Source organism: Amia ocellicauda, chromosome 4 (assembly GCF_036373705.1).
Source record: "Amia ocellicauda isolate fAmiCal2 chromosome 4, fAmiCal2.hap1, whole genome shotgun sequence".
NCBI classification, from domain to species: Eukaryota; Metazoa; Chordata; class Actinopteri; order Amiiformes; family Amiidae; genus Amia; species Amia ocellicauda.
In genome coordinates this window covers 19,606,483-19,633,571 of record NC_089853.1, presented here as the reverse complement: position 1 = coordinate 19,633,571, position 27,089 = coordinate 19,606,483, and the positions used below count along the sequence as shown (strand labels likewise).

Here is a 27,089-nt window from a genome sequence, read left to right as displayed (position 1 = left end):
TAAGATTTCAATGCACAAGTTATAAAGAAAAGACTCCAGTATAATTTCTATGCACAGATTTAGTTTTAGATTTATTTAGTGGTTTATGTTTATAACTTAGCAAAATAATATTTTGTTTTCATGAAATAAGTCATTATTCACAAACTGTGAATTTACCACTGTACTAAACTCATTCAAAAGCACATTCGCCAATACATTTTCCAAGCCATTGAGTTTTTATTAACATAAATATAAATGAAACAGCACCACCTCACACATCCGCCTCTCCAGAAAAAAGACACATGAAATAAAACCCACTCTCAGGACAACAATATGTTCAGAGCCTAAATCTTTGACAGCACAATTAGACGTGTAGCAGAAAAAAAATACGTAAAAATTGCAATGCACCGCACAGGAAATTCTATCAAACAACAATTGTTATTGAGAACAAAAAGAGCAATAAGCAACCTCAGCGAAAACCCAAAGACCTACTTTTTGAAGAAGATTTACGTTACTTACAATACAGCACCGACCATTACAAAACACATTTCTCTTTCCTTTAACTGCAAAAACCATCACCGAATCATCACAGATGTTAAAGACTTACCTTATCTACAGCATGGAAAATAGTAGAACGAGAGCAATGAGTGCACGGAAGGTGATAATTTATGGGAAGCAGCCCTGCCAGCAGTTCTGGAGGAGAGCTGGTGTGTGTGCGTGTGGGGAGAGAGAGGGGGGGCTGGGGGGGTTGTGAATGAAAGAGATCAGGAGGCAGTCAGGCCCTTCTCTGGCTTGTAACAGCCATTGGTAAGCACAAGATACACTGGCTGCAACAATGGAACTAATTGGATGCCTGACTGTAAACAACCAAGCGCCACTGACACAACTGCTAATGTACAGGAAGGAGAAGGAAAAAAAAAGTCCACTGAGTCAGCACTGTAACGGGAGCTGGCAACAAACCAGCGTACAGTGGAGACCTCAGAAGACTGATTCCCAATGGAAACGAAATGCATTACAATGACAAACGACCCTGCCGCGCAGCCTGTGTTGGTGAGAGCGGAGCGAGGGAGGGAGGGAGGAAGCACTTGCCACAGTGTGCAATTGTACAAGGCAGTGGGAGTAGCCTAATCCTTTGCAATCAAAGCAAGTTGCTGTGAGATGCAAGACCAGCGGCATGCTCAGGGTGGTATAAAGCTGCTCGACGCCACCAAGCACCTGGGACCAGGGCCCAAGCACCTTGTGGTTTAACTCTGGGATCTACTACCTCCCCCCCTCCCCCAACTATAAAGCATGACAAGTCCTCAGCCTCAAGTGCAGCCTGCCACGTATTTTTTTCACTGTGTAAATCACTGCGTTATGCTGCACCCCCCCCGTGATATTTTGTTCAGCTGCTCAGCACTGCACTGTTAGACATTCGATTCTGACACGTACCTGTGACACATTAACGCCACTAGGTTAAATTAAGACATTGGCCAATAATAATAATAATAATAATAATAATTATGATAGCAATAATGATGATGATGATGGTACAATGCAGTGCAATGACATATAGACAGGGTACCTGGGTTCGAAGTAGGACTCGCCCACGGTGATGATAGAGGAAGGCGGCACCACATCTCGCTCCGCCTGCTGGAAGTGATCCTGATTGTGCGGGGGCATGGCTGCCGCCCCTTTCTTGTGTTTCCCCGATGAGTTCTTCACCACAGGGACACGTTCTGGAATCCAAGAAGAAGGATATCTAATTGTAAATGCAGGTGCAGGGTCAAAGGGTAACCCATGCAAGAAAAAAAACATCATAGGGGTCAGCTGGCACAGGAGCGGGCATTAAGCATTGCTGGGAGTGTGTACTTTGAAGCATGCCCCTCCAGCTGTAGCCAAGAAGCTTCTGCATACAATCCTGCACTCCATTAGCGACTGAAAAAATAAAAGGGCACAACAGGCCAAGTGGCTCTCTCAGCTGTGACCTTTCCCGTGTTTGTGACTGACATGTCTTCCCAGTCCCTGGTCACTCCCTTCAGTCCAACACAACCATGAAGCTCAGTACACTCTGATACCTGACTACACCGAGGCCGGAATGCAAAAACACGTTTCTTCTTCATTTATGATGGCAGTTTAAAAAGAGCACAGGCTTTTTTCCGGCTTTTCGCATGTATCTTTCCCCTGTACAAGAACCCTATATACATATTTAAATAGGGCTGTGCATCTACCAGGGGATAAGTCACTCTGGCTTTATTTCTTGAAGTTAATATCTGTAAATATTTTAAGTTGTACGTTAACATTCATCAGATTTTACACGGTTTACAGAAATGTGCAATAATTCATGTGGAAAAACTTTAGCGAAAGGCTGTTTCTTGCTCCAGTGTAGGGTCTGCTAAAGAAAACATATTTCCTGTTATTTTTTTCAGTTATCAAGCTGTACATGTAAGCACACACCTAATACTGAAGATGGGGAATCTTCAGTCAGGTAACAGGAGTTTTAGCATGCATTTGGCTTTCAGACTGAGGGGGGACAGGGCATGGAAATACATAGGCAGAGAAACTACGATACACAAATACAGTACTGTGCTGTCAAGACAAAACACACAGAGCCAAGAAAACAGAAATGACTCTGTACAGCTCCCAGTTGCTCTTCCGTCAGTTCTGCAGGACGATAAGCAATGTGAAGACCATAAAGGGCTCATCCACAGTAGCTTTCCCATACTATATTGCAGACTAGCCAGTAATCTCTTCAGAGCAAGGCTTAAAGTGGCTATTTTTTGCATGTTCTTAGGTGGAAGCAGTGGCTTATAGCGGTTAACACTGCATTATAGTTTTAGCATTGGCTTACAGCAACAGCAGTCATTTAAAGCAGCAACAGGCATGTATTATTGATGCGGCAGTGGCAGGAGGTGAAGCTGGGTATGGCTATTTTATATAATTAATTAATTGGTTGATTGATTTATTGCCCTCAGAATGCATTAATTTGCAATGTCCAAGAACATGTGGTTTACTAATCACACTATAATATCTGCAAACATTAAAAACCTTCAAACTGCAAGTAAAACCCAGATTTTATTTTTATTGTGATGCTTTCATTGCATTGACAGGATAGATCTGAATAATTAATCAAAACCTTATGGCTCAGGAAATAGCATTCCCTAATTAATAAACCATCGTTAACAGTGCAGCTGGTTTCATGGTGGTAACACAGATGGTCGCTCTGTCAATAGCCAGTGATTTGCTTACATTTATTTTTTTTTACTTCTCTTTCTAATTCAATCCTCCAAAGTTTCCTAATTGTTTACAACTGAGACATTGTGAAAACCGTGCAGTCTAGTGTTATGTATGTACTGTTGTTAAAGTCATTTATTTATTAAATCCACAAGGGCAGCAAAAGCTGACATTTTTTTACTGACATTTTGCTGACATTTACTTCAACAAAAGAAGACCTGTGAAAACCTGGTGTATTTTTTTTTCTTTTTTTTAACAAATCAATACCTTAATTTGCAAGGATAGGACCAGAACATCGCTGATGTTTACATTTTTGGACCTTGTAACAAATTGATTCATAAGGATCACTCATGTTAGGTGGTCATGATGAAGAATTTAGTCACTCCTGCGACTCCACATTTCCTTTCTGTTAAAATTTGACTGCTTCACACTTGATCAAAAGGATGGCAGATTACAAACTGCCAGCCCTTATACAGGAAAATGCCCATCTTTTATGAGCTACATTATAAAGGAAGCTATTTTATTTATTAAGCTATCTGATTGGCAACGTGATGAATAATAGGCTTATATTATTCCCAGGCAAAAAATTGATTACAGATTTATTTAATGTTGAGCTGATACAGAATCCACCCAAGGAACGCACCCACCAAAATAATAAATCATCAAAAACAAACCCATGCATTTGTATTTAAAACCATGTGATCTGAAGACAGTGTAAGACACAGGCAGCATGTTACTTCTTTGTGTAGGAAATCTGTGCTATCCATTGATTGTACAAAGTGGCTATTCACGCTGAGCTATAATAATAGTGAAGTTGCCCCATTTATAGTTTATGGTTTTCCCAAACGACTGGTCTCATACCCAAACAACATGTCAAATTGTTAGAAAGTCTCTAATATTAGGTTGATTGTTCTATGTTTTGTTTTTTAAGTGAACCCACGCCCCTGACATTTCCTGACACCAGCCATGTTTGTTGCATCATTTACTTTTGATGGCTGACAGGCAGGCTTGCATCTATTTCTAGCTGGTTATTAAAAATATACAGTAGTACATATAGCTGCAATCTTATTCCATTTATATTTGCACTGCACTTTATATTAAAATGATATTAAAGTCAGTGAAATTGAATTAAGCTAGTTTGGTTTAGGCACATTTAATCTGCCATTATTGAGACATAACTCACAAGAAGTCATTTTAAGGTTCACGCAAGTCAAATTATGTTTCAGATATAGGGTGGAAACATTATGCTAAAGTGTTTGGGCATCTTTGCTTTCATACAACAATAAAGCCACTGATGAGCCTAGACAATCAAGCAAGCAAATAAACAAAAAACAAAAACAAACAACAGCGTAAACCCTGAAACCGTGTCATCACTACTACGAGCCAGAAACACATCCCAAGCAGCATAACTGCGTAAGGATTAAAGACTTCCATCGTATATTTTAAAACCTTGGACATACCTTCACATTCCAGTAAAAAACAGGTAAGCAAGTGAGGGCAGACCTCCTCCAAAACAGAACAGAAGGCGCAGAAAGCATTGGGACCTTTTGCAGAGAGCAAATCCAGGAATATTTCAGCCCTTTTCCTCTGAGCATCGTACCCCAAAATCTCTTTGTACTCCCCCAGGGAGAACACCTTATCATAAACCAAGTACGGCAGCACCTTGTTCACGTCCAGATCCTTCAGAATCCTCTCCCTGTGCTTCCTCAGGATCTTGGCAGTCCACCTCTTCCTCTTGCCCGATTGCTTCTTCTCTGGTCTCTGTATTTTGCTGAACCACATTTTAGTCGCCCCACCGAACATTTTGAGATTTAGGAAAAAAATCCAAAGTTCGTTCGCAGCTCTTGCAATGCAATGGTCAAGGAGAGAAACGCACATATTTCTCCAAAAGAAAGAGCCCACGCCACATATTTCAATCCCTTGCTGTTACATTTGCAACGCATCTAGAAGAAACGCAGACAATCTGGACTGGGCAGAAAGTTAGCTTGGTGCTTACCGCCTTACCGTAAGAGGATTACTATACTCTAATTAGCCCACTACAAACTGTTAACCAGTACAGGGCCACACGTAGACCGATTCTTTTGTTCCCTTACTAATGCCAAATCCATGTTTTTTTTCTGCTTTGGTGTATTTTGTTGTTTATGAAATTATGTATATATACAATCAGGTTAACATCCAACCTTGAGAACAACAGAGGGTGCATTACTAGAGAAGAACACAGGAACTGGACCATTTTTCAGCTTTTAAAAAATAAAAAGGATTTACATTTAAAGAATATATGTGCAGGCATATAAATGTAATATATTCAAGCAAATCATTCCTTTAGGAGGTACTACTAAGGTTTATAATTGACCAGTTTTGTACCCAGCTATACCCTATAAAAACTATGCTAATAGTCCACAATGAATAATATGAATGACATTTCACCCTGGAAGCAGGAAATAAAGTGCTTCCTCTAACTAGTTAGGGCCATATGCAATTTACAATGTTTACAACAATTTTACAATACCTTTCAGATCCCGAGAAACTGGGATCCACTAACTACAGGGCTGTACCCAGCAGATTAAAACCACAGCAGTCTGTCAAATTTTTAATAAATTATACAGATTATAATATAGATATATGAAATATTTTAGAATACATTGTAATATGCCAATCTGAATACAATTTTCAGAATATATTCCTATTATATATATTCATATTAAGCACAGTAGCATTACCTTGTCAGTCAGGAGGCAATCTGTTCCAGGAGTCTGTTCTGAAGTTTTTTCAATAGTCTTCAGGATTCTTCTGCTTTTGAAAAAGAGTCACTGTTTTAAACGGATCCAGACTGACCCTAAACAGTTACTATTTGAAAGCTTGAACGAATGAATACAAAATAAATCGGGAAAATATGCACGCGTGTTGACATTACAGCATCTCTCCTTTACTGCGTCTATTTTTTTTTCTTTCTTTCTTTCTTTCAGATCGAAAATGGATTTTAATTGCAAGGGGAGGAGGTCCCGTTAATTCCTAATCAAACACAATGGGATTAATACTACTGCTTCGCAGGGCTGCAGCTGGGGGGGCTGCCTGCTGCCGCCGATCATCGGGATAATCACCCCCAGAAGCATGTGCTGGAGCCGCGCCAGGCCCGGACAGCAGCGCAGGTCTGGAGCCATATGGGACCCGTCTCGATAATGGATGCACCGTTTCTGCAAAGATGGGTAGAGAAGAGGGGGAAACAACAAACAACTACCACATCCATAACTGTACCCCTGTCGCTAATCTGAAATTACAAACACATCTGAGCAAACACTAGACAGCAAAGCACTTAATTGTGTTGTATTTCATGCATATCATGTTGATAGACCCGTTGATCTGAAAAAGGTTTGATTTAAAATGCTAGAGCTGTGAAGACATCAAATTCCATTTATTTGACACTTTCTGTTAATATGCTGGATGTATATGTGTTTGTGTGTATGTATGTATGTATGTATGTATTTGTTGTATCCCACATATTGTTAGTGCACGAATTCGTATTTTCTATGTATTTGGGTGCCTCATCGGCAGTGTCACAGTTAATCCCGACATCCCCGGTCAGAAATGGTGTCAGTTCAAGCCTACCATTGGGATGCATCAAAGACTGGATGAAAGTGCTTTGGATCATTTTTAATATGCCAACCAAATGAATTGATGCCATGTTGATGCCTATGTATTATAGGCCAGAACATATACTATTTAAAAATGCTGGCAAAAAAGCCGTATTAAAATCAACACTATTTATTTTTAATTAAGTGAGTATGGCGACTCTTAGATCACACGACAAAGGAAGTAACGGGTTTGCGCCTGGTTTACTCCGGGTATGTCAGACAGACGTGATATTCCAGTTAGCGTTTGTGCAAGTTAGAGTAATTGTGTGTAGTGTCGTTAATGCAATGCAGCGCCGGCGCGCTTTTCCACCGGTTTTGGACCCGAACGCTGACGTCACTGGTGTGGGCGTTCCCAAGCGCGGAGTAGAAGAGAAACAGCGATAATAATAATAATAATAATAATAATAATAATAATAATAATAATAATAATAATAATAAGCACCGAGGACTTTAAACCCTATTATACATCCCAATCAAACTCATTTTAAAAAGCAAAACAAAAAACGCGAAATCACACGTAGACAAGCAGAAACGAAAATACATCTATACGAATATGCTAAGATAACTCAGCCTTTTATTTGTATTGATTTGTATTGATGCATTAAGGGATTTACACCGATTCGCTATTTCAGACACTTTTACTGTATTGAATAAAATACATGCATTCGTCACCGCGCACACAGTTCATTATGAATATACTTTGTATGAGTGGATATTTTCATTCATTTTGTGGCGTATTTAAAAAACGATCACTATAGGCTAGCCTATTGATTATGGATGCGGCTGTTTTGGGGGTGTTTGCGGCGCAGTCGCGGCAGATCAATAACCTGTCGGAGATCTCAGGTGATGTTAATGGTTTGATGGAAACTGTGCTGATTGATGAGGTCTGGGATGATGGTCCCACATCAGTGTTGCTGTCCCTATTGCCAGACACGCAGCGATGCTCTTATGTATTGAAAGTCGCCCTGGATAAGAGCGTCCGCTAACAAATACACAATAATAATAAAAATTACAATTATAATAATAATAATAATAATAATAATAATAATAATAATAATCCATTGTCAGCACTGCTGGCTGTGAGCACAAAGCCCATCATAAGAACAGAATAAAGTTTACAAACAAGAGGAGGCCATTCAACCCATCGTGCTCGTTTGGTGTCCATTAATAACTAAGTGATCCAAGGATCCTATCCAGTCTATGTTTAAATATTTCCAAACTTTCAGCTTCTACCACATCGCTGGGCAGTTTATTCCAGATTGTGAAGAAGTGTCTCCTGTTTTCCATCACTGTCACAGATCTTACTGTGTATTTGTTCTTCTCTTACTGTACAGTGTGTATGTTTTGTGTAATTCGCCCTGTGCTAATTAATTTATTCATTAATTACTAATCAAGCCGGGACACGTGACTCGTCGGGGCGCTGGATTCGGCGTCACACCGGATCAGATAATGACCAGGTCATTACCAAACAACATGTCTGTCCAATCTGTGTCCGCATTAACGCTCATCATCATCTCGCTGTAACACGGCTTTCCTGACACGGAAGCTGCGCTCAGTCGTCTCTCATCGCTGCCATTTGACAACAACTAACTCGTTATTGACGTGTGAGACATATTGTCACTGTAGTGTCTCTGACAGAGCGCTGTTGCTGCTCATTTCGCTCATTTTTAATCAAATGCTCGCGTCTCTGCTGGCATTTTAAACATGGCGGCTGCGCTCCGGCAAATCACTTTTTGTGGAGACGTCTTTACCCGCCCCGGCGCTGACGTCACTGGTTGTTATGTTCCAGATCAGCAAGTTTTTGGTGCCAGAAAAAGCGGCTCCGCGGCACCGAGCCGGGTCTCATGGGGGAAAAGCGAACAATGGGTCCAAATTAGGGTCCAAATTAGGCGCCGGCTCCTCGTCGGTGGAGAAGCGCGCGCTGTTTGAAGTGTCGCGTCACTGGTCACGCCGGCACGCGGCTGGAACGGCTCCCTCGGGCTCGCGCCGAGTCCCAGAACACACCGCGCCCGCCCGCCCGCCGGAAACGGGTCTTTACGGTGAAATAAGTCATTCTTACACAAGCCTCTTTACATTACATGAATTTATGAATACTGGTTCTTTTTATATGAAATTAAATTATTATAAGCTACAGGGCTTCATTGGTGGGTTAATTCGAGTAAGTACGACTATGTTTTTGTTTTTAACAGGAATATAATCAAAAACGTTATCCTGGGAGTGCGGGTGTATGTATTTGTTTGTTTGTTTGTGTCCTTAGTGAGATGATGATAATAATAATAATAATAATAATAATGAGCTTGATAGTAAAGCATTTTATTACCAAACGTAAAAACTTGACTATGCAATAAACATTACATTTGAATAATAAATAAAAAATAAGACATGCTGAATGTGATTTTTTTCAATGATCAGATGTGGGATTACATTAATTTTTCTGCGATTCTTATCTTGTTCAGGATCCTGAATTTGTACCAAGAACGGATTAAGCCAATTTAAGACTCCATGAAAGCAAAGGAGGTTCCCGTAATAAAGGCCTTCTCAACCAAATACCTGCATTGTGTTTGTGTTCCGAGGTGGTTTACGATATCAATCTTTGTTTTGAAATAATAAACATTGATTAAAGAGGATGTTTCAAAATAAGAAAGCTTGGTTTTCCAGGAGTGTAGGCAGACATGTGTGCGACGTGTGGGGTAAGTACCCTTTTCCATGTCCTCCTCCTCCTAAGATACACTGAGTTAAACCGGGGTTTATACATTTCCTGTGGGGTTGTCCTCTGTATGATCCTTCTCTTACAAGAGACAGTGTTTAGTTAATATACAGTAATGGAAATGGCAACTTTAATTCAGGGTATGTTAAAAGAGTCCCAACATTGTATTTGTTACAATATTAGATCTACGTAAGTATTAATGATGTGAAGCAGATGACACAAATGAGAATCCTTCTGTTTCAGTGTCTGAAGGTGGGATTATTACAAACTGTACTGCAGCAGAATACCTTTTCAGTAATGACGCCTCACATCCTGACACCCAGAGGTACAGTCTGTCTCTCAGGGCTTTAAAGTAATTCACAACACACACAAACATACAAATAAAGCACATATAGTGAAAGCCAAAGACATTCCTTTATTTGATGCAAAACTCTTTAATTTATGATCTATGTGCAGAATAAGTTCAGAATGGTTGCCTCACTGCAACGTTTTTTCTTCTTCTTTGGAGCTACAGCTTTGTAAGGTTCAGAAGTGATTTCAGTTGTAATACAAACACACTACAGACATGCCTTCTGATTTTAAGTGATAACTTTAGTTGTATGTCATGGATCTAATGTGGTCTTTGCTCTTGAATTAGGCTATTCAGGAGTATGGACTACTTTGAGGACAGGCTGACAGTTTTTCACTCCTCCTATATCTCTGCCTGTGAGAAATCCAGAACCAAGGGAGCAGTAGCCATCGGGCACTATGTTCTTCCACCAGACTGCGTTCAGGAAGGTCAGCATAATCTTACAACAGTAATGCTGCCATTCTCCTCACAGAAATGTAAAGCTCTCTGGTTTTTGGTCTCCCCTCCCATGCACTGAAATGTGATTCAGATGAAATTGCTATTTCCAGCTCTTGTATCACCCCTTTAAAATTATTCATGATATCACACTCAATCTAAAATCCTGTCTCTTCAAGCAGATTTAAACATTCACAATTGCTCTTTAATACTATGCCCTCTGTAAAGACTAAATGGCTTGTGATATTGCAAACATCTGATTCTAGAAGTGAAAGCAGCGGTCGGATGTTTCATTTGGGAGAAGGAAGACCATAATGGCACAAAAGAGGTATGTTTGCATTTTAATTCATATTCACTGCACAGAAAGCCTGGGTTTGAATGTACCCGAGTTTGAAGCCTCCCAGAGGGAATTTTGTTTCTCCAGAAGTGAAACTGGAATTTGTAAACCCTGTATACACATTGAAAGCAGTCAAATACAGTCAAAAAGAAGTATCAGCAATTTAATATATATAAACAGAATGATGAAACATTTATAGTAAGTGAGGTCTATTTAAAAACAAGCATTGATTTTGTCATGCAGGCTTAGCATTTCCCAAAGGTAGATGTATGTTGCACTTTGTTTTGCGCTCATGTTGAAAGTCGCCCTGGATAAGGGCGTCCGCCAAGAAATAAAAATAATAATAATATGTTGGGTTTTATATAGGATTGTCATACTTTTTGTTAAAAAATAGTTCAACCCAAACACCTTTGTCCATTGTGTGTGATATTAAACTGGTAATTAGCAGTGCAATTCAGACTTGCTTCCAATTGTCTTTGAAAGGCAGAAAGTGTCAGACGAACCCAAACAAGAGTGCAGACGGATGAAGAATGCCACAGGTTAAATCCGGGCCACTTAAAAATAGACAAGCGTAAAAGCAGGTAGGTGAAAATATATATTTATATACACATTTCTTTATTTTATTTGTATACTTTTCATCTGACATACCTGGTAGTACTGTGCAGGGGGTGGGTCCAAAGTGTACCACCAGAGGTCCCCATTTACCAAAGCTTGCCAGGTTGGCTTAGTACAGGCAGTACAGTACAGGCTTGTGCACAACACCAGAGCAATGTGGCAAAACAAACAATTCCACAATTTTTTCTTTGGAATTCCTCACTTTGTTGCTGGTAATTAGCAGTGGAATAATTAATGGTTGAGCTGCAGTTATATTTTGACTGTCAGATGCATCTTCTTTTCAAAGACAGGAAGTGTTTGGGAGGAAAAAGGCACCAAGAGATGGTGCATTGTGTTGTTTCGTTCAGCACTATCCAGTGAATAATATGGTTACAGGTAAGAATTTAAACAATTGAAATGTGGTTAACATTTGGAATACTAGGCTTGTATTGTTCTTTTCCTGAAATATAAACAACACGCACCTTTATATTTTACTTTTTACATATTTTGTTTTGTTGCTCCTTGTTATAGTTCTATAACACTGCAGTTGTGATATGGAAAAATTGTACACTACTTTGCTAAATAAACATACTACATTTACACTGTTGGCTTTAGCTCTTTACACTTGAGATAACAGGCACAGTGCAAAGTGTTGTCTTTCAAATTACCTCGGATTACACGGAAAGCTATTGCAGTGCTATTGTTAAATACGAAAGTGAACACACAGTAATTGTTCCAAAGGACGTGAATGGCTTGTAACACTCTGCACTGCAGGCTATGTTTCCAGCAGCGAACTGAAGAAGTATTCAGGAGCGCTGCACAGCTTCACTCCTGGACACGCTGGATATTCAGTGTGCAGAGCTGTGTGAAAAGGATACTTGCCCTTCTGTGGATAACAGACGAGACAGATGCATCATCAGCACTCACTGATATCATTGCAGAGTATCTTCAGTTGCCTGGTTCTGTATTTTACTGTGAAAGTGCCATGCAGTCCCGTGTTGTAGTTAGTAAAAAAGAGTTGAGTATGTTCTATATGTTCTGGCACAGCTCTGTAATATAGTACCATTTTGTTTAAAAATGCAGCGCTAACAACTCTGGAGTATGCCTTTTTGTGATAAGTCTCAAAACTAAGAAAACCTTACTTCTGCACTGAAAACCTTTTATTCCCAGACTCTATTACTGTAACAAATGCAATACAATCTGTTAAGGAAATGCTTGTTCAGTAATAATTACTAAATTATATCAATAGAAGGAAAGTAATATAATTTCACAGTTCTTATTTGGGCTCAGTCTTTGAAGTGTACCTAGGGATGTTCATGGCTATTGAAGTCCTGTTTTGAGTTGGGTATCTTGGGTCTGTCAGTGCTTCATTCCCTTACACATCCCTGGGCCGTCTGTCTGTCTGTATTACAAATATCGGTTGCTTCTGCTTCCTTTACACTTCCAAGTAAAATGAAGTCCAAACCCTGGAGAAGAAATAGATAGAAGAAAAAAACAGGATTGTCATTTTTATTATCAATGTGCTATTTTGTTGTCAAACTACATTGTATAAGTGGAATTAAAGATGTGTAATAGTGCAGTGATTAAAGATTTCTCCCTGACAGATTTCAGGGTGGTGTCTGGATCTTGTCAGTGATCTGCACAACAGTAATGTACAAGTCCAAAAGCTAGTTTAGTTTCAGAACAATTATGTTTACAGAAAAACATCAGTAGTGATTAAAAATAAAGACATACATTTAGTCCTATGTGACAGGGAAACATGGCATAAACATTTTATTTACAATTACTATTTCAGTAAAGTAACTATTTGGTTTTGCAATCATCCAAAATAATAAAACTTACCAAGAGGGGGTGCTGCAATCCAGATCTCTGGCAAATTATTATCTCCATAAATACAAAGCCTTTTAATAATATTTGTATAATTCACTTGATGACTAAAGTGACTGGCATATTTCATATCGTGGTATAGTATATAAAGTGTTATTTTTGCGTGTTATTGGAATCATTTTAAAATGGATCTAACATAACCTCTATAAAACCTAATACTGTACCTCTGTGAAGGCAGGGTTAAACAAAACAGTTTCCATTACTTGTAAGCCTGACATAAAACAGTATTTGTATGATGATCATGCCATTTCATCATGGTATAAATTCTAATGCAAAACAAAGTTCAAAAGAGAACATTTTTGGGAAAGGTTTTTTTTAAGTTAATATTGTAATGAAACATGTTTCATGCAGAAAATTATATGGTGTGTTAGTTTACCTTCCAATGAGCAGGTCTTTGTGTTAGTGGGTTTCTGCGCAGGTCTAGTTTAGTCAGCTGAGTAAATCCCAGGATTCGGTCATCTGGCAGTGACCTAATGCAGTTGGACTTCATGTGAAGCACTAGAAGACTGGGCATGTCTGGAAGATAGATTTAGTTAATTTACTTTAAGCACAATAAATTGAACTAGGACACCACAGCAGTCCGTGCATACTGGACACGTAATTCTTTAATGGATACTAAAGCCTTGGCATTAGTTTGTGAGGTTATTCTCCAATAACAGACGTGTGTTTTCCACACAGGCTGATACACAGGTAGAGATTAATTTTGTTTTTTTATCATGAAAAGCACAGTATTAGCCAGATCTGACATGCACACAGCCTTTAAACCTTTAATGTGAATTTGCAATTTTATAAAAATTCAATCCAACTCCAGCTTATAAGACATGCCATGAGACTGACCAGACAGCGACTCGGGAACATCTTCAAATTTGTTCCCATCCAAGTTCAGGAAAGTCAAGGTCTGGAGTGTCCCAAAGCCCTCTGGTAGTTCCCACAGCCCATTGCAGGCGAGGTTCAACCACTGCAGGCTGGCCAGCTGCATGAACTCGGTGGGCAGGGCCGTGATGTGGTTGTTGCGCGCTCCGAGTTTACGGAGTTTGTGGAGTTTGCACACCGAGGAAGGCAAGGAGATGAGGTTGCAGCTGTTGGCCCACAGCTCGCCCAGCTCCGCCAGCTCCCCCAGCTGAGCAGGGAGCACAGAGAGGGGGTTGTGGCTCACACTCAGAGAGCCCAGGTGGCCCAGACAACCCATCTCACTGGGCAACACAGTCAGCTGGTTCTCATCCAGGACCAACTCCTCTAGCTGCTCCAAGTGCAAAAGCTAGAGCAAGCAAAACAGAAAACACGGCCTGGCCTTTACTATCACAGGATACTGAGGGCCCCCTTCTGTGTCAAGAGTGACAGGGCACTCTGAGAACACTGGAGCTTTCCAGAGGGGATAAGAGGTACATAACCTTGGATTAATACATTTAAAGAAAAGGGACACATGTCCACAGTACAGTGGGTTTGAAATATTCCAGTTTGTTCCAAAGCCAACCTTGGCAGTGTGATCGCACTAGAAGTTAATTGCATGTACCACTACCTGGTATTTAGGCTACCATTTTCAGTCTTAATACTGTCACGTGCGAGAGTGACCCTATACAAGAACGGACTGCACCACCCCTTGTTCAAATGATGAGGGGGACCTCACACCTCGACCCAATGGGTTTCACACACAGTCCTATCGGTCAGCTCACTGTACACCCCATTATGTCAATAAAACATACTTAAGAGAACTTTCAGTATGTTGCAATGCTTAATGTATAAATGTTTGGCATATTAATTGAAAAAAAAATTTGAACAAGAATACACAATCCTGATCTCAAATTGCTGGATGACATTATTTTTATTTTGTTCCAGCAACCTATTTTCACAACCAGACACTGTTTTAATTGCCTATCCTTGGGACTGACATTCTTTTCTCCTTATGGGGAACTAATGACCAACTGTCAAGAGGAGATGGAACACGTAATCCATGCATTCATTGATTTAATTCCTTGCTTTTGTGTTTTTTGTATTATAAAAGTATATGGATTCTGAATGCCAGGTTCACATGTCTTTATCAGTAGGCAATTGTGTCCTGCAGAGGGCAGACAAGCAGACTGTTAAATAGGTGTGCAGGTACATTCTGCAGTATAATCATACTCATGTTCAAGTAGAAGAAAGTCTAGCTTTGATACTAGCCAAGGGACTTTCCAAGTTAATTACACCTCTGATGAGATGTAGTAGTATATTGTGTTCACATCACTGTTATTCATTCAATGTTCTTAAGAAAAATAACTGGATGGTTTCTGCTTATTTGTTCACCAAAAGCTTTGCCTACTTAGTTTTAAGGAAGTTAATCATTGTATAACTTTTCCAGGAGCAGCTTTTTTTCTGCATTGAATCACACTTTTCATTATGAGGCTTGTGTTTGCATATTAAAGAGGTTATGATGAAAAAACTGAGTAATCTGTCCTGTACTAGTGATACATATCCAATAATATGCCATTCAAAAGGTACTGTCACATGCATGTTCAGATCCCAATTCTAGTTCATGTTTGCATACTAGCCCTGTAGTGATTGAAACTGGTGACGGGGTTGGATCAAAGTCAGAAACTAGGGAACTGGGAATGATACGGGAAAATGCATTAATGGAAATGCATATGCCTAGCAGCAGACAGGTGCTGTCGTCTTACCTCGTTAGGTGGTAAAATAAGGCGATTGTGGTTTAGAAACAGTCTTTTTAAGCGGGTCAGCTTCGAGAGCACGGGCGGCAGCAGCCGGATCTCACGGTGGCTGAGGTTCAGCGCCTCTGACTGTCTGCGCAGGGCGTCCAGCGTCAGCGCTTCCACGTCCATCCTTCGCCTTATACCCTAGACACGCCTGCGCACTTCACTATCTGTGCATACATACATAAACGTTGTGCTTGTATATATAAATAAATCATGATTATCTCATTCATTTTAACACATTTCTTTGGTTTGAAATATATGTTATGACAACTTTGCATTAGTAGAATACTAGGCGCACGGTGTATGCATATGATCAGGTGTCCATATTAATACTAACGATATTTAAAAGAAACTTTAAAACTCGTGTCTATATTATTATGCGTTTACCGTCGCCATAGAAACATGTCCTTCCGTCCACAATAACATCCGGGTCACAGGAACCGTATTGTTACTGAAATCGGCGCAACCCTGCTAAATTCAAGTTCCTATCAATTTACATTTTTTAATAGCCAAGTTTTTTTACACACTCAATATTTCCTTCCACTTATTTATAATTGTGAAACTCCGTGCACTTTCTTGAACTAAAACCGTTAGCTGTACTCGATTTGATTTTAAAGCGGGTTAGATGTATGTGTTAATGAATAGAAAGCGCACACCCACACACTTCACATGCATGTACAACGATCATTTCTTAATAGAGAATCCCGTATATTTTCATGTCTGTGTTGATATTAGTTTGTAAATCAGATACAACAGAGACCCTAACCAAAACCCGAACATATAACTTGATTCTGTAATGAACAAACGGCTTTAATTGCACTTCAGCTCGGGGTATTTGTATGCTGTTTGGCTGTGACCCTGCACTAGACCGGGACTCGGCTCTGTTTGCATCAGCACTTTCTGTGGAGATGTCTTTTCTGGTTAATAGAAAAACAGGAAAAGGGACTTTGAGCCCGAGTCTGCAGCGGGGAACTGAATCCGCCTCCGACACACAATCCTCGCACATAAACACCCAAGATGGAAGGTAACCTGTCCGTGGTGCTTCATGCTGCGGGAGACCTTAGACTGGTAATATTAAATTAGTCATTCTGAATACAAAGTGAATGCACGTCTCTCCCTGCCCGTTTTCCATTGAAAAAGGCGGAGGCACAATTTGCATTTGCAGATTCCTGTAACAACTTTACGGTTATTACTATCGTTAATAGCGACGTCATATACGTTGCCTGTGCGTTGGGTCTACATCGTGTTAGCGGGGTAAAAGGCCAAAATGCATGCATTGAGTCAGCGCGCCGGCGGGCGACAGCACTAATGACCGTGGCTACAAAAGTAGCACTAAATGAATAAAACACGTTGCGGCTCCACAGTAATCTATAACAGTAGCAATGTAATTGGAGTCCAAAATAAACAATACATTGCAGCAACCTTTTCCCCAAGAAATACGTTACGCATTAGTTGAAAGTGGGTTAAGTGTATAAATGCCATCCTAACAGTTATCTTGAAGGAAGTCAGGGTATGTACACACAGTTCTGTAAATTCCATGACGTCACGCAGCAGGGGATTATTTCCTCCCCATGTTATCGATTAGTTGCAAGTACCCTTACCAGAAAGTAGTATGTTGAGATATACTATAAATGTACTTTGAATATACTAAGACTCTGATAATATATTTTACATGTACTAGTATTGTACTGTGGTAAAGTATACAGAGTTAGAGCACTTTCTGTATGTTGAAATGCTTTACATGTGAGTTTGGTTTGGTGAAACACACTTTTGAACCAGAACACACAACTCTCTAATGGATGAGATAATGTTTTGGATTTTTTTTCTCCCCCCCTGCAACCTATATTCACAGGAAAACCGTCCCATCCCTGAGCCCGGCCCCAATGGTAAGACAGACTGTTTTCATTGCATATCCTTGGGACTCATATTATCTTTTCCTTATGGGGGACTAATGACCAGTGATGGACTGGCGTCCCGTCCTGAGTGTATTCCTGCCTTGCACCCTATGCCTGCCGGAATCGGCTCCAGCTTCCCCGTGACCCTCACCAGGATAAGCGGTTTCAAAAAAGGATGGATGGATGGGACTTATGACCAACTGTGAAGAGGAGATGGAACAAGACACTAATCCATGGATTAATTGATTTTATTCCTTGTTGTTTTTTTATCATAAAAGTATATGGATTCTGAATGGCAGGTTCAGAGGCACAAAATGTGGTATGTCCTGCAGAGGGCGGACAAGCAGACCGTGAAATGAGTGTGCATACATTCTACAGTATAATCATACTCATGTTCAAGTAGAAGAAAGTCTTGCTTTGATACCATCCGAGGGAATTTCCAAGTTAATTACATCCTTGATGAGATATTTTATAGTAGTTGTGTTCAATTTACTCTGTTATTTATTCAATGTCTTGACAGGAACTGGATGTTTTTTGTAATTATCTTCAATCTTTGTTTGCTTATTTGTTCACCAAAAGCCGTGCCCACTTTGGGAAGCGGTTACTCATTTATCAACAAGGGGTCATTCAGAATATTTAGGCCTACTGGCGAGAAAGAGAGAAAGAAAGAGAGAAAATGGGTATCAAACATTCTTCTGAATAGTCAAGAATGTATTCACTTCAGATATTGTGATGTTTAAGAACGAAAGAAAAAAATATATCTGGGGGGACATTCTACAGGTTGTATAAAGGAGGGATAATGTGCCCTTCGATCAACAGCAGACAATTTATGTTTTCTCTTTTGTCTGCTTGATCAGACACGCCTGTCATCAGGCCTGTCAGTTCTCAGGAAAGTCAAATGGGAATTTCCACCAACTCTCCCTCCACAGAAAAAGCATTTCATTATTTTGCTCTTTGCTGCAGTGAGCGTCTCCCATTACGAGATAAAGCAGTAGGCTGGTTTAATTTTGAGACCCAGCAAATACTCAGTTTCTGGCAGTCTCTTTTAATTCAATTTCTTGCACACTGTTTTTAATCCTAACATGATATAAATTACACAGCATAGCTCCTCCAGGGCAGCACAAGAACTGAGCATAACTGAAAAGGTCACTGGTAAAAAGAAACTGCATTGTGAAACATGAACGAAAATCTAGTTTAGTTTTCCAGTTCGTGTTTGTGCATTGGTAATATTTACCTGTTCGTTTGTAGTTTACGGGCATCGATAAAATCCCAGTACAAGTGGGGGACAAAAGAAAGAGCATTTATCCACATATCTCTGTGTTTTCCAGAACTGCATGCTCCCTCCACAGACGAATAAAATCATGTAAATGCATGTGTTCAGAACTGTAGGAGTATTGTTCCCCCAAGCAACCGGGGTAAACCGGCGGCCTGTGAAAACACAACTGTGTTAGAGCTTAGGGGTTACACACAGTGCTGGCCTACAGTGCTGTTGTACTGGACCTGCCTGATGTGCTGTGTTGTGCAACCAGATGTGTTGCTGCGGATGCACTCGGTGGGGATCTGCGGCTCGGATGTCCACTACTGGCAGCATGGCAGGATTGGTGACTACGTGCTAAAGAAGCCCATGGTTCTGGGACACGAGGCCGCAGGACAGGTCGTCAAAGTGGGGTCAGAGGTCAGACACCTCAAACCAGGTCAGTGGGAGGGGGTCTTGGATTTCACATGGAGAATGTAAAATGCGTATTGGGAATCAGAATTCAGACATTTGCCCATGCACTGTGTGTGTGTGTGTGTGTGTGTAAAAAAAAAAACACTAGTAACAATCCTGTGGTTTGTATGGCCTTTGAGATACAGTTGGGTGGGTCACTGCAACACGTACACATCACCACCAAGCTTAGAAATCAAGGCGTTATCGCTTTCTGTGGTTCTTGAGAAGGCAGTGAGGTCAGAGGAGCTGTCCTCTTATCTGTGGCAATTAAAGTTGCTGTAACTTCACTGCCTTTTTTAACCCACAGGGGACAGAGTTGCCATCGAGCCCGGGGTCCCACGGGATATGGATGAGTTTTTCAAAAATGGGCGCTACAACCTCTCGCCCACCATATTCTTCTGTGCCACCCCCCCAGATGATGGCAACCTATGCCGATTCTACACTCACAACGCCAACTTCTGTTACAAGTTAGTGCCATCCTGACCATGCACAGAGAAACCAGGGGGCTGAAATTAGTAAATTGTATTTTCAGGTGGGGAGCATATTAGTAGGTAGCCTGCACAAAAACTGTAACACTAGTTTTAGTTATTTCATTGCCAGATTGTGTATGTGTGTGTGTGTGTAATCTGGACTGGACTGGAAAGTATTGGCTGAAGAGACCTTGAGAGGTGTGACTTTAAAACAATACGGGATGCTGAGAGAAAATTTAATTCACAATCTTGTACAAATCTTGTCTGAATCCTATAAGCAACTTGATCATGTTTTTCTCCTTTCCTCTCCTATTATCGCACCAGGCTGCCCGACAACGTGACCTTTGAGGAGGGGGCTCTGATCGAGCCGCTGTCTGTGGGAATCCATGCCTGTCGCAGGGCTGGGGTTACTCTGGGCAGCACCATGTTCATCTGTGGGGCAGGTAAAGAACAGAAATGCCTGCTTCCAACACCAGGCTGACTCTAGTTGCCCAGCCAGTGAACACAGACAGAGCCCTGCAGTCTGGGAGACAGCTAGTCTCAAACATTTTTGAGATGATCCCACCATGCCAAAACACCAAGCACATAAGAGAACAAGCACAAGCACATCTGCGACATGCTAACACTGCCTTTAAAAAAAAATCTCTGCATTTGGGAGGCTGATCACGTTAGACATTGCAAAGAGGTTCTCTGCTCAGCCAGAACAAACGATCTGTGGTGGCCATTCCTAGGTATTGAGTTGCCAGAGCTTGTGTTTCCAAGTTGAAGCTGGCAGTCCCTCACCACCATTGATGAAAAAAGGAGAAAGAAAAGGGGAACAGTGGCCGTCTTTGAACGAGTGCTTTAATGACTATCACCCACTGGGGACCCTGTGCCAAATGCAGTTTGTTTTTTTTACTGGTGAAATTGAGTACAGTGTGTTGTTCTGAACAAGAATGAAGCATAAAAAGCAATCTATTCCTGTTTCTGTCAGATCAGCCTCCACATGGCTGGACAATGAGCAGGGCTCAGGGTTTATCCCACACGAAAGCTGTTTTTTTATCACAGAGTTCGATACTGATGGTGTCCCCTTAAGTACTTCTATTTATTTATTTATCTATTTATCGATCGATCTTTAATTAACCTAAACTCACAGCACAGTGATCTAAGATGTGAGATAAGATTCGTTTCTGTGTGGTGGGGGAGGATTTTGTACAAAAGAAATGAGAGTTCCCTTAAACTCAGCAAAAGTTCTGGTTGACTGAAACCCGTGAGGTTCACACGCTGAAAAGACAAACAGAAAACCAAGATAAACAGCAGAAAGTCATTGCTACGTCTCCTTCCCCACAAAATCTTGAATGACACTGAAATTATAGGCCTAACAAGTGACCGCTTTCTGGGTGGCAAGTCATGTCCCTGGTATTAAGTGAAATCCCAACTGATCAGAAAAGAAGAGTCATGGTGATATCCTGCACTCACCGTGTACTTGGTGGTTAAGGAGTAGTAATGCAGGGAAAGAAACAGCTAAACGTGCGAGAGTACTGCGGTCTGAGAAGCTACCTCATGCAGTGTTCTTGACCTTTGACCCAAGGGAGGGTAGAGATTTACTTTGGGTCATGTACATCTCAAGAGTGTTGTGTAAGCCAGTGACCAAATGCAGACGTCACACTCCAGTTCCCAGAAGGCCACTCCTTACACTAGCTTTCATTCTACTTGAGCTATGAGTTCAGCTCAAATCAGCCTGATTTATTGATAAAATAAATAAATAAACAAACAAATACAAATTAAGAAAATATAACACTCCAAAACAGGCCACCCAGAACTTTCTGTCTTGGTAACTCAAAGTTGATGTATTCAAGGGCAGTTTTGAAATCACCTACTTGTCAAGAGCTTAACAATCATGTCCAGTTAAGTGATTAATTTAGATCAGGAAATGGAAAGATAACCACTCCACTGTAGGGAGATCACTGGGACTCATTCACACCAGTGCTGCACAGTACTCTCCATTTACTATTTAGCATGAAAGCCTTCTGTGCAACCCCCAAGTTCAACAGTACACCCTTTTTGTCTTCTTGCAGGGCCCATTGGACTTGTTTGTCTACTGGTTGCTAAAGCAATGGGAGCCTCTCAAGTTGTGATGAGTGGTAAGGATGGGTAAATGCAGAGGTGGCTCGTCCGATTAGGCAACTAAGGCACAGCTTCACTAAGAATTAACAGTTTAATTAGAGTTCCAAAATGTTAAAATAGAAATAATAATCATAATAATATAATGCATATTCATTTTTTTTTAATCCATTAAACAGAAATAAAAAAATGATATGCAACTGGTGAGGCACCATTCTCTGTACAGTGGAAGCGGAAATGGAGTTGAACTTATATATGGCAATTGCATGTTTCGCTCATGATTGGTTTGCTGTATTTCTTACACATTTAAAAAAAATTCTACAGAACGACATTGTGAGTGAGCTTAAACAGCGCAGGTTTTCGCTAAGGTCCGTCGAAGAGAGACGTGTCTTTGTGAAGGAGGGCAGAATAAAACCTGTGCTGGAAGTTTTTAAGAAAGACTGTAAACGAACAAGGCAGTTTCACGTGTCCTGGTATGGGGTACATAAATGGCTGACCGGTAACACAGTGACTAACAAATTACACTGCTGATCATGTTTGCTTGTCAACCCAAAAAATCTATTGGACCAGTGATGGTACTGCAACTGGAAAAGTGGGTCACAAAGTGCCACTTTGCACAGCTCATCACAGGAGCACAGAACTAAGGAATGAGGTTTCCCTTAATAATGTTATCACACTTCACTACAATTAAGGTAGACATAGTTTATTTTCTTTCTTTTTAATGGAGGTATTTGATAAATGTATTATGACAGCAGTATATTAAGAACGTATTAAATGTAATTAACCTGTAGACCATATTTTTTATTTATTAACTTTTTTCCCTGATGCGTGCCTCACCTGTCAATAAAATCACCAGGCGCCACTGGGTAAATGCCAGGAAAGTGTTTCCTGTATCATGGATTTGTATGTATTTTTTTTTTGTTGCAGTTGTAATTACTGATAACAATTCCTGTACATGGTGCTTTCTTGTTTTTGTAAGACTCTACTTCCCTGAGTCAGTGGTTTACGAGCAAACTCATCAGTCTATTCTTGACAGTCTGGACAGGAATTTCTGGTTGTGTAGTCCATGCTCTTGTGTATTAATCACCACAGCGGTCACCTTTTAATATATATATATATATATATATAGATAGATATTGAATTATAGTGCCAACAGCAGTGTAACAAACACTAATACCAGCCAGCCTGTTTGCGAGCCCTACACCTAATACAAAATAATTAGCATACATGATCAAGCAGGTGACTGATCAAGGCATTGATCCACAGACCTCAGTTTGAATTCCAAGGAAAGTTAGAAACTGCCTAATAGGCTCAGCAAGATGAGGCGCTATATCAGGTGCAAATCTAATCAAATAAATAATAATAATAATAATAATATATGAATATAGGATGTGCAGAAAATAATGTGTTTCAGCAATCAACACAATTATACATATTTTACAATTACTAATTTTATTACAAAACCCAGATTGTAGGCTATATATTCAGAAGAGCCTACCGCATAAACTGTGGGTCCGGCGGTTGGAAAATAAAGTATTTATAACTTATTCATTTTTAAGAGTTTACAGCTGAAACGCCGTATATGTATTTAATTAAAATATTTAGTAATATATAATAACGAATATGCTGGAGAAATTCACATACTCTGAGATATTTACATGTGATGCATGTCCTGTCCCCCCCTCCTACAGACCTGTCAGCGGACCGGCTGCAGAAGGCGAAAGAGCTGGGAGCAGACTACGCCATGCAGGTGCAGAAGGAGAGCGCAGCCGTGCTGGCGCAGAGGGTGAAGGGACTGCTGGGCCGCCAACCTGACATCACCATCGAGTGCACCGGAGCGGAGTCCTGCATCCAGACGGCCATCTATGTGAGTGTGCCTCGGTCACCGCAGAGCCAACCAATGGGGATTTTTAATGTGTGGTAGATGATGAACGGTACCTGTATTTATTTTCAGACTTTTTGTTCATATACAGTTCTGTGCAAAAGTTTTAGGCAGATGCAAATGCTGTAAAGTAAGAATGCTTTCAAAAATAGACGTTAATAAATTATATTTATCAATTAACTAAATGCAAAGTGAGTGAACAGAAGAAAAATCTACATCAAATCCATATTTGGTGTGACCACCCTTTGCCTTCAAAACAGCATCAGTTCTTCTAGGTACACTTCCACAGTTTTTGAAGGAACTCGGCAAATAAGTTGTCTCAAACACCTTGGAGAACTAAGCACAGCTCTTCTGTTAATAGATTATATTGATCAATTAATATGTCTATTTCTGAAAGTATTCTTACTTTTTCTCACCTGCCTAAAACATTTGCACAGTACTGTACATATATTTAAAACATATGGAATATATTTTAAAATACATTTCAGTCAGTAGTCCATATATTTATTATTCTGTTCCAAATATATGACAAGCTAAATTCCTACCATATATTTTAAACATATAAAAAGGACTTAAATGGAATCAAGTAATGTCCCGGGATCAAGTTTCCAGGACCTCTGAACATCTCCCTGTGATGCATAGCCTTGAGTCTTTTAAAGTGACCTGGGTGACTGTCCTCTGGGATCAGGACTGTGATTCCTTAAGTTTAATTTAATGGCCCTGGAGGGGTCAATCAATATTCAATCAGTATAATATAAATATACAAACTACTCTGCCCTGCATCTGCCTTGCATCTTCACTTACCCCCACTCCTCCAGAGGCATTACATCAGGGCCCTCACAGGGGAAGAGAAAACATCCTACCAGAGAAGGTGAATCAGCAGTTTCAGATGACATGCTAAAGAGCACAGACCCTGTACTGTACATGTTTAAATCTAAATTAAATAATCCTGTGATAACACCAGGTCCTATGAGTTAAGAAACGCATCTCTAAAGAAAATATAACAAAGAATGAATAAATAAAAGATATCTGAATTAATCTTTGGGTGTGATTTGTGTGTTGTTTGATATCAATATTTATTGTTACACCAAAGCCTTTTTACTTCAGCTCCTGAGATACCTGCTTCCTTATTTGCCTGGCAGTCTTGATTTGACCTTTCCCTATTGTAAATAGCTGAGTTTCTGACACATTTCTCATCACTGTAATTTAGCAATACCATATTTGATCCTTTCAATTAATAAGTAACAGATCAAGATTGTATAACTGCGATATCTAAAGATAGCTCTGCATTGTAGCTGACTCTGGTTATCAATCTGGGACAGAGGTGTAACACTTTGCTTGTCACGGATTGTCTCAGGTCAGATAATTATGCAAATATAAGGTTTACTCATGTTGTAGGATAGAAATAACTTTTTATATCACCTGCCAAGAATTACAGACAATTAAAAGGGCGTTATTCATGACTTCTTTGTCACGTAGCTGAAACCAGTAGCACACAAGTCATGCTTTCCAACATTTTATCAAACAATTATGATTCTGGGCAAATTGCACATCTAAGAGCCTGAATTTGGTTGGTTCTGTGCTCCCTCCCACTAGGCGACCCGGTCTGGTGGAGTGGTGGTTCTGGTCGGGCTCGGCAAAGAGATGGTCAACATTCCCTTGCTGGACGCCGCCGTCCGAGAGGTCGACCTGCGAGGAGTCTTCCGCTACTGCAACACGTGAGCAGCGCCCACGGGCCTCCCACTTCCTGCAGCCTGAGCTGGTCCATGAGGGAGCTTGTGTGCTGCTCATCACTGGCTGTCTGCAAGCTTAAAGGGCATGGCAGATGAAGCACCATATTGTCATCATATTAGTTTCCCCTTAAGATTTGTTTTCTCTCATGTCTGTTAATCGTCATCATCCTTAACAACAGAAGAACAGGAAAAAGAAAAGTAATGCTGCATTAAGTCCCCACATTTCTGGCTATAATATATGATGCATCCAAAATATATAAAAAGCACAAGCTGTGGTGGGAATGGCAGCTCAGCCTAAGGGGCACAAATACAGCTGGAGGTGCCACTTTGAGAACCACTGTCCTGGTTTCATCGTACATACATGTACAGAACATTGACCCAAGGTTTAGCCTTCTGATATATAAACTCACATCTAGAATTATTTATAGTTTACATTTTATTATGTAGTACTTTGACTACAGTATACAAACATTTCAAGCTCTGGCTTTACCTGAAGCTTTTCATTACAAAAAATTGGTTTTAATGTATCATTAGAGCTGTTTGCACTACTCCAGTATGTTGACAAACTGCTGCCGAGAAATTGAGGTTTTGCTGCGGTACACTGACACTTAGTGATTTGCATTTTCACTGTGACCAATGGGACAAACAGGAAGTCTTGCCACCAGTAATTGCACAGTGTGAAATCACTTGGGATGGCATCATTATTATAAACAACTGGGAGCTTTTTTCAGTTCCAGTTACTTAGTATGCCTGAAAAGTCGATCAGTTAAATACACTACATATATATATGGTTTCATACAGACATGAAGCACAGGAGCGCACAGCCCCAAACAATATGCAGCCATAGTATACCATCTGCCCCTCCTTGCCTCATCCCTGCCCCCCTCCTGTTCCTGCTTGCAGGTGGCCGATGGCGATCTCCATGCTGGCCTCTCAGAAAGTGAACGTGAAGCCGCTGGTGACTCACCGCTTCCCCCTGGAGCAGGCACTGGATGCATTCGAGACCACGCGGCGTGGTCTGGGTGTCAAGGTCATGGTCAAGTGTGACAGGAATGACCAGAGTCCCTGAGGTCGTGCCGTCCTGCACCCCAAGCCGGACAGTCTTGCAAAATTCATACCGTATTCATAAAGCTTTCACCATCATGCGGAGTTGAAACTTGTTTTTTTTTCTCCCATTATGAGTATTAAACAAGAATAAAATAAAACAGAAAAGCAGCTGTGTCCTCATTTTTCCTTTGAACAAATCAGAGGCAGCTAAGCCTCTCTCTGCAAAACAGAGATTTAAACTACATTTCAGGAGGAGGACAACCCCAATCTCACACCTGACCTTCACCAAACCCACAAATAAGACACCAGGGACAAATGCACCTTCCCAACAATCCTTGCTTTGTCCTCTTCCGCCCCTGCAGAAGCTCCTTGACTCATTCCAGGTCAGGAAAGTCTCGTCCCTCTTGCCAGGTAATTGTTCCTTCAAA

The 27,089-nt window shown here is 40.5% G+C and overlaps 2 protein-coding genes and 1 long non-coding RNA gene across 4 annotated transcripts; 2 read left to right on the top strand and 1 right to left on the bottom strand.

Moving 5' to 3' along the window:
- The first annotated feature begins 8,664 nt into the window (after positions 1 to 8,664).
- Positions 8,665 to 12,400, top strand: LOC136747935 (uncharacterized). Its single transcript, XR_010816550.1, has 8 exons — positions 8,665 to 8,982; positions 9,281 to 9,514; positions 9,775 to 9,856; positions 10,169 to 10,308; positions 10,582 to 10,643; positions 11,136 to 11,233; positions 11,554 to 11,642; positions 12,021 to 12,400. It is a non-coding gene; the product is annotated as an uncharacterized LOC136747935 (long non-coding RNA).
- An 83-nt stretch (positions 12,401 to 12,483) lies between these two features.
- LOC136747934 (uncharacterized) lies at positions 12,484 to 16,502 on the bottom strand. 2 transcript variants are annotated; one of them, XM_066701266.1, is made up of 5 exons: positions 16,211 to 16,502; positions 15,788 to 15,990; positions 13,971 to 14,391; positions 13,510 to 13,649; positions 12,484 to 12,712 (listed from the first exon to the last, which is right to left on the bottom strand). In XM_066701266.1, the coding sequence occupies exons 2-5, from the start codon at positions 15,947 to 15,949 to the stop codon at positions 12,614 to 12,616; spliced, it is 822 nt and encodes a 273-aa protein (XP_066557363.1). In that variant the 5' UTR covers positions 15,950 to 15,990; positions 16,211 to 16,502; the 3' UTR covers positions 12,484 to 12,613. The 2 variants fall into 2 exon arrangements, with proteins under 2 accessions (XP_066557363.1, XP_066557362.1); XM_066701265.1 differs by lacking the exon at positions 16,211 to 16,502 and having other exon boundaries at positions 15,788 to 16,204.
- A 192-nt stretch (positions 16,503 to 16,694) lies between these two features.
- Positions 16,695 to 26,829, top strand: sord (sorbitol dehydrogenase). The gene is made up of 9 exons (XM_066701264.1): positions 16,695 to 16,891; positions 17,676 to 17,709; positions 19,248 to 19,412; positions 19,734 to 19,893; positions 20,221 to 20,339; positions 21,954 to 22,019; positions 23,691 to 23,866; positions 25,478 to 25,599; positions 26,518 to 26,829. Exons 1-9 carry the CDS (start codon positions 16,841 to 16,843, stop codon positions 26,681 to 26,683), a joined length of 1,059 nt encoding a protein of 352 aa, XP_066557361.1. The 5' UTR covers positions 16,695 to 16,840; the 3' UTR covers positions 26,684 to 26,829.
- Positions 26,830 to 27,089: the final 260 nt, after the last annotated feature.

Bases quoted from the DNA above. Each gene is read 5' to 3' on its own strand.
- sord (XM_066701264.1), top strand. From the start codon at position 16,841: ATGGAAGGTAACCTGTCCGTGGTGCTTCATGCTGCGGGAGACCTTAGA. The intron at 19,413-19,733 runs GTCAGTGGGAGG...TTTAACCCACAG, and splicing joins GGTCAGACACCTCAAACCAG to GGGACAGAGTTGCCATCGAG. The intron at 25,600-26,517 runs GTGAGCAGCGCC...TCCTGCTTGCAG, and splicing joins GTCTTCCGCTACTGCAACAC to GTGGCCGATGGCGATCTCCA.
- LOC136747934 (XM_066701266.1), bottom strand. From the start codon at position 15,949: ATGGACGTGGAAGCGCTGACGCTGGACGCCCTGCGCAGACAGTCAGAG. The intron at 14,392-15,787 runs GTAAGACGACAG...TGCTTGCTCTAG, and splicing joins TTATTTTACCACCTAACGAG to CTTTTGCACTTGGAGCAGCT. The intron at 12,713-13,509 runs GTAAACTAACAC...TTTCTTCTCCAG, and splicing joins AAAGACCTGCTCATTGGAAG to GGTTTGGACTTCATTTTACT.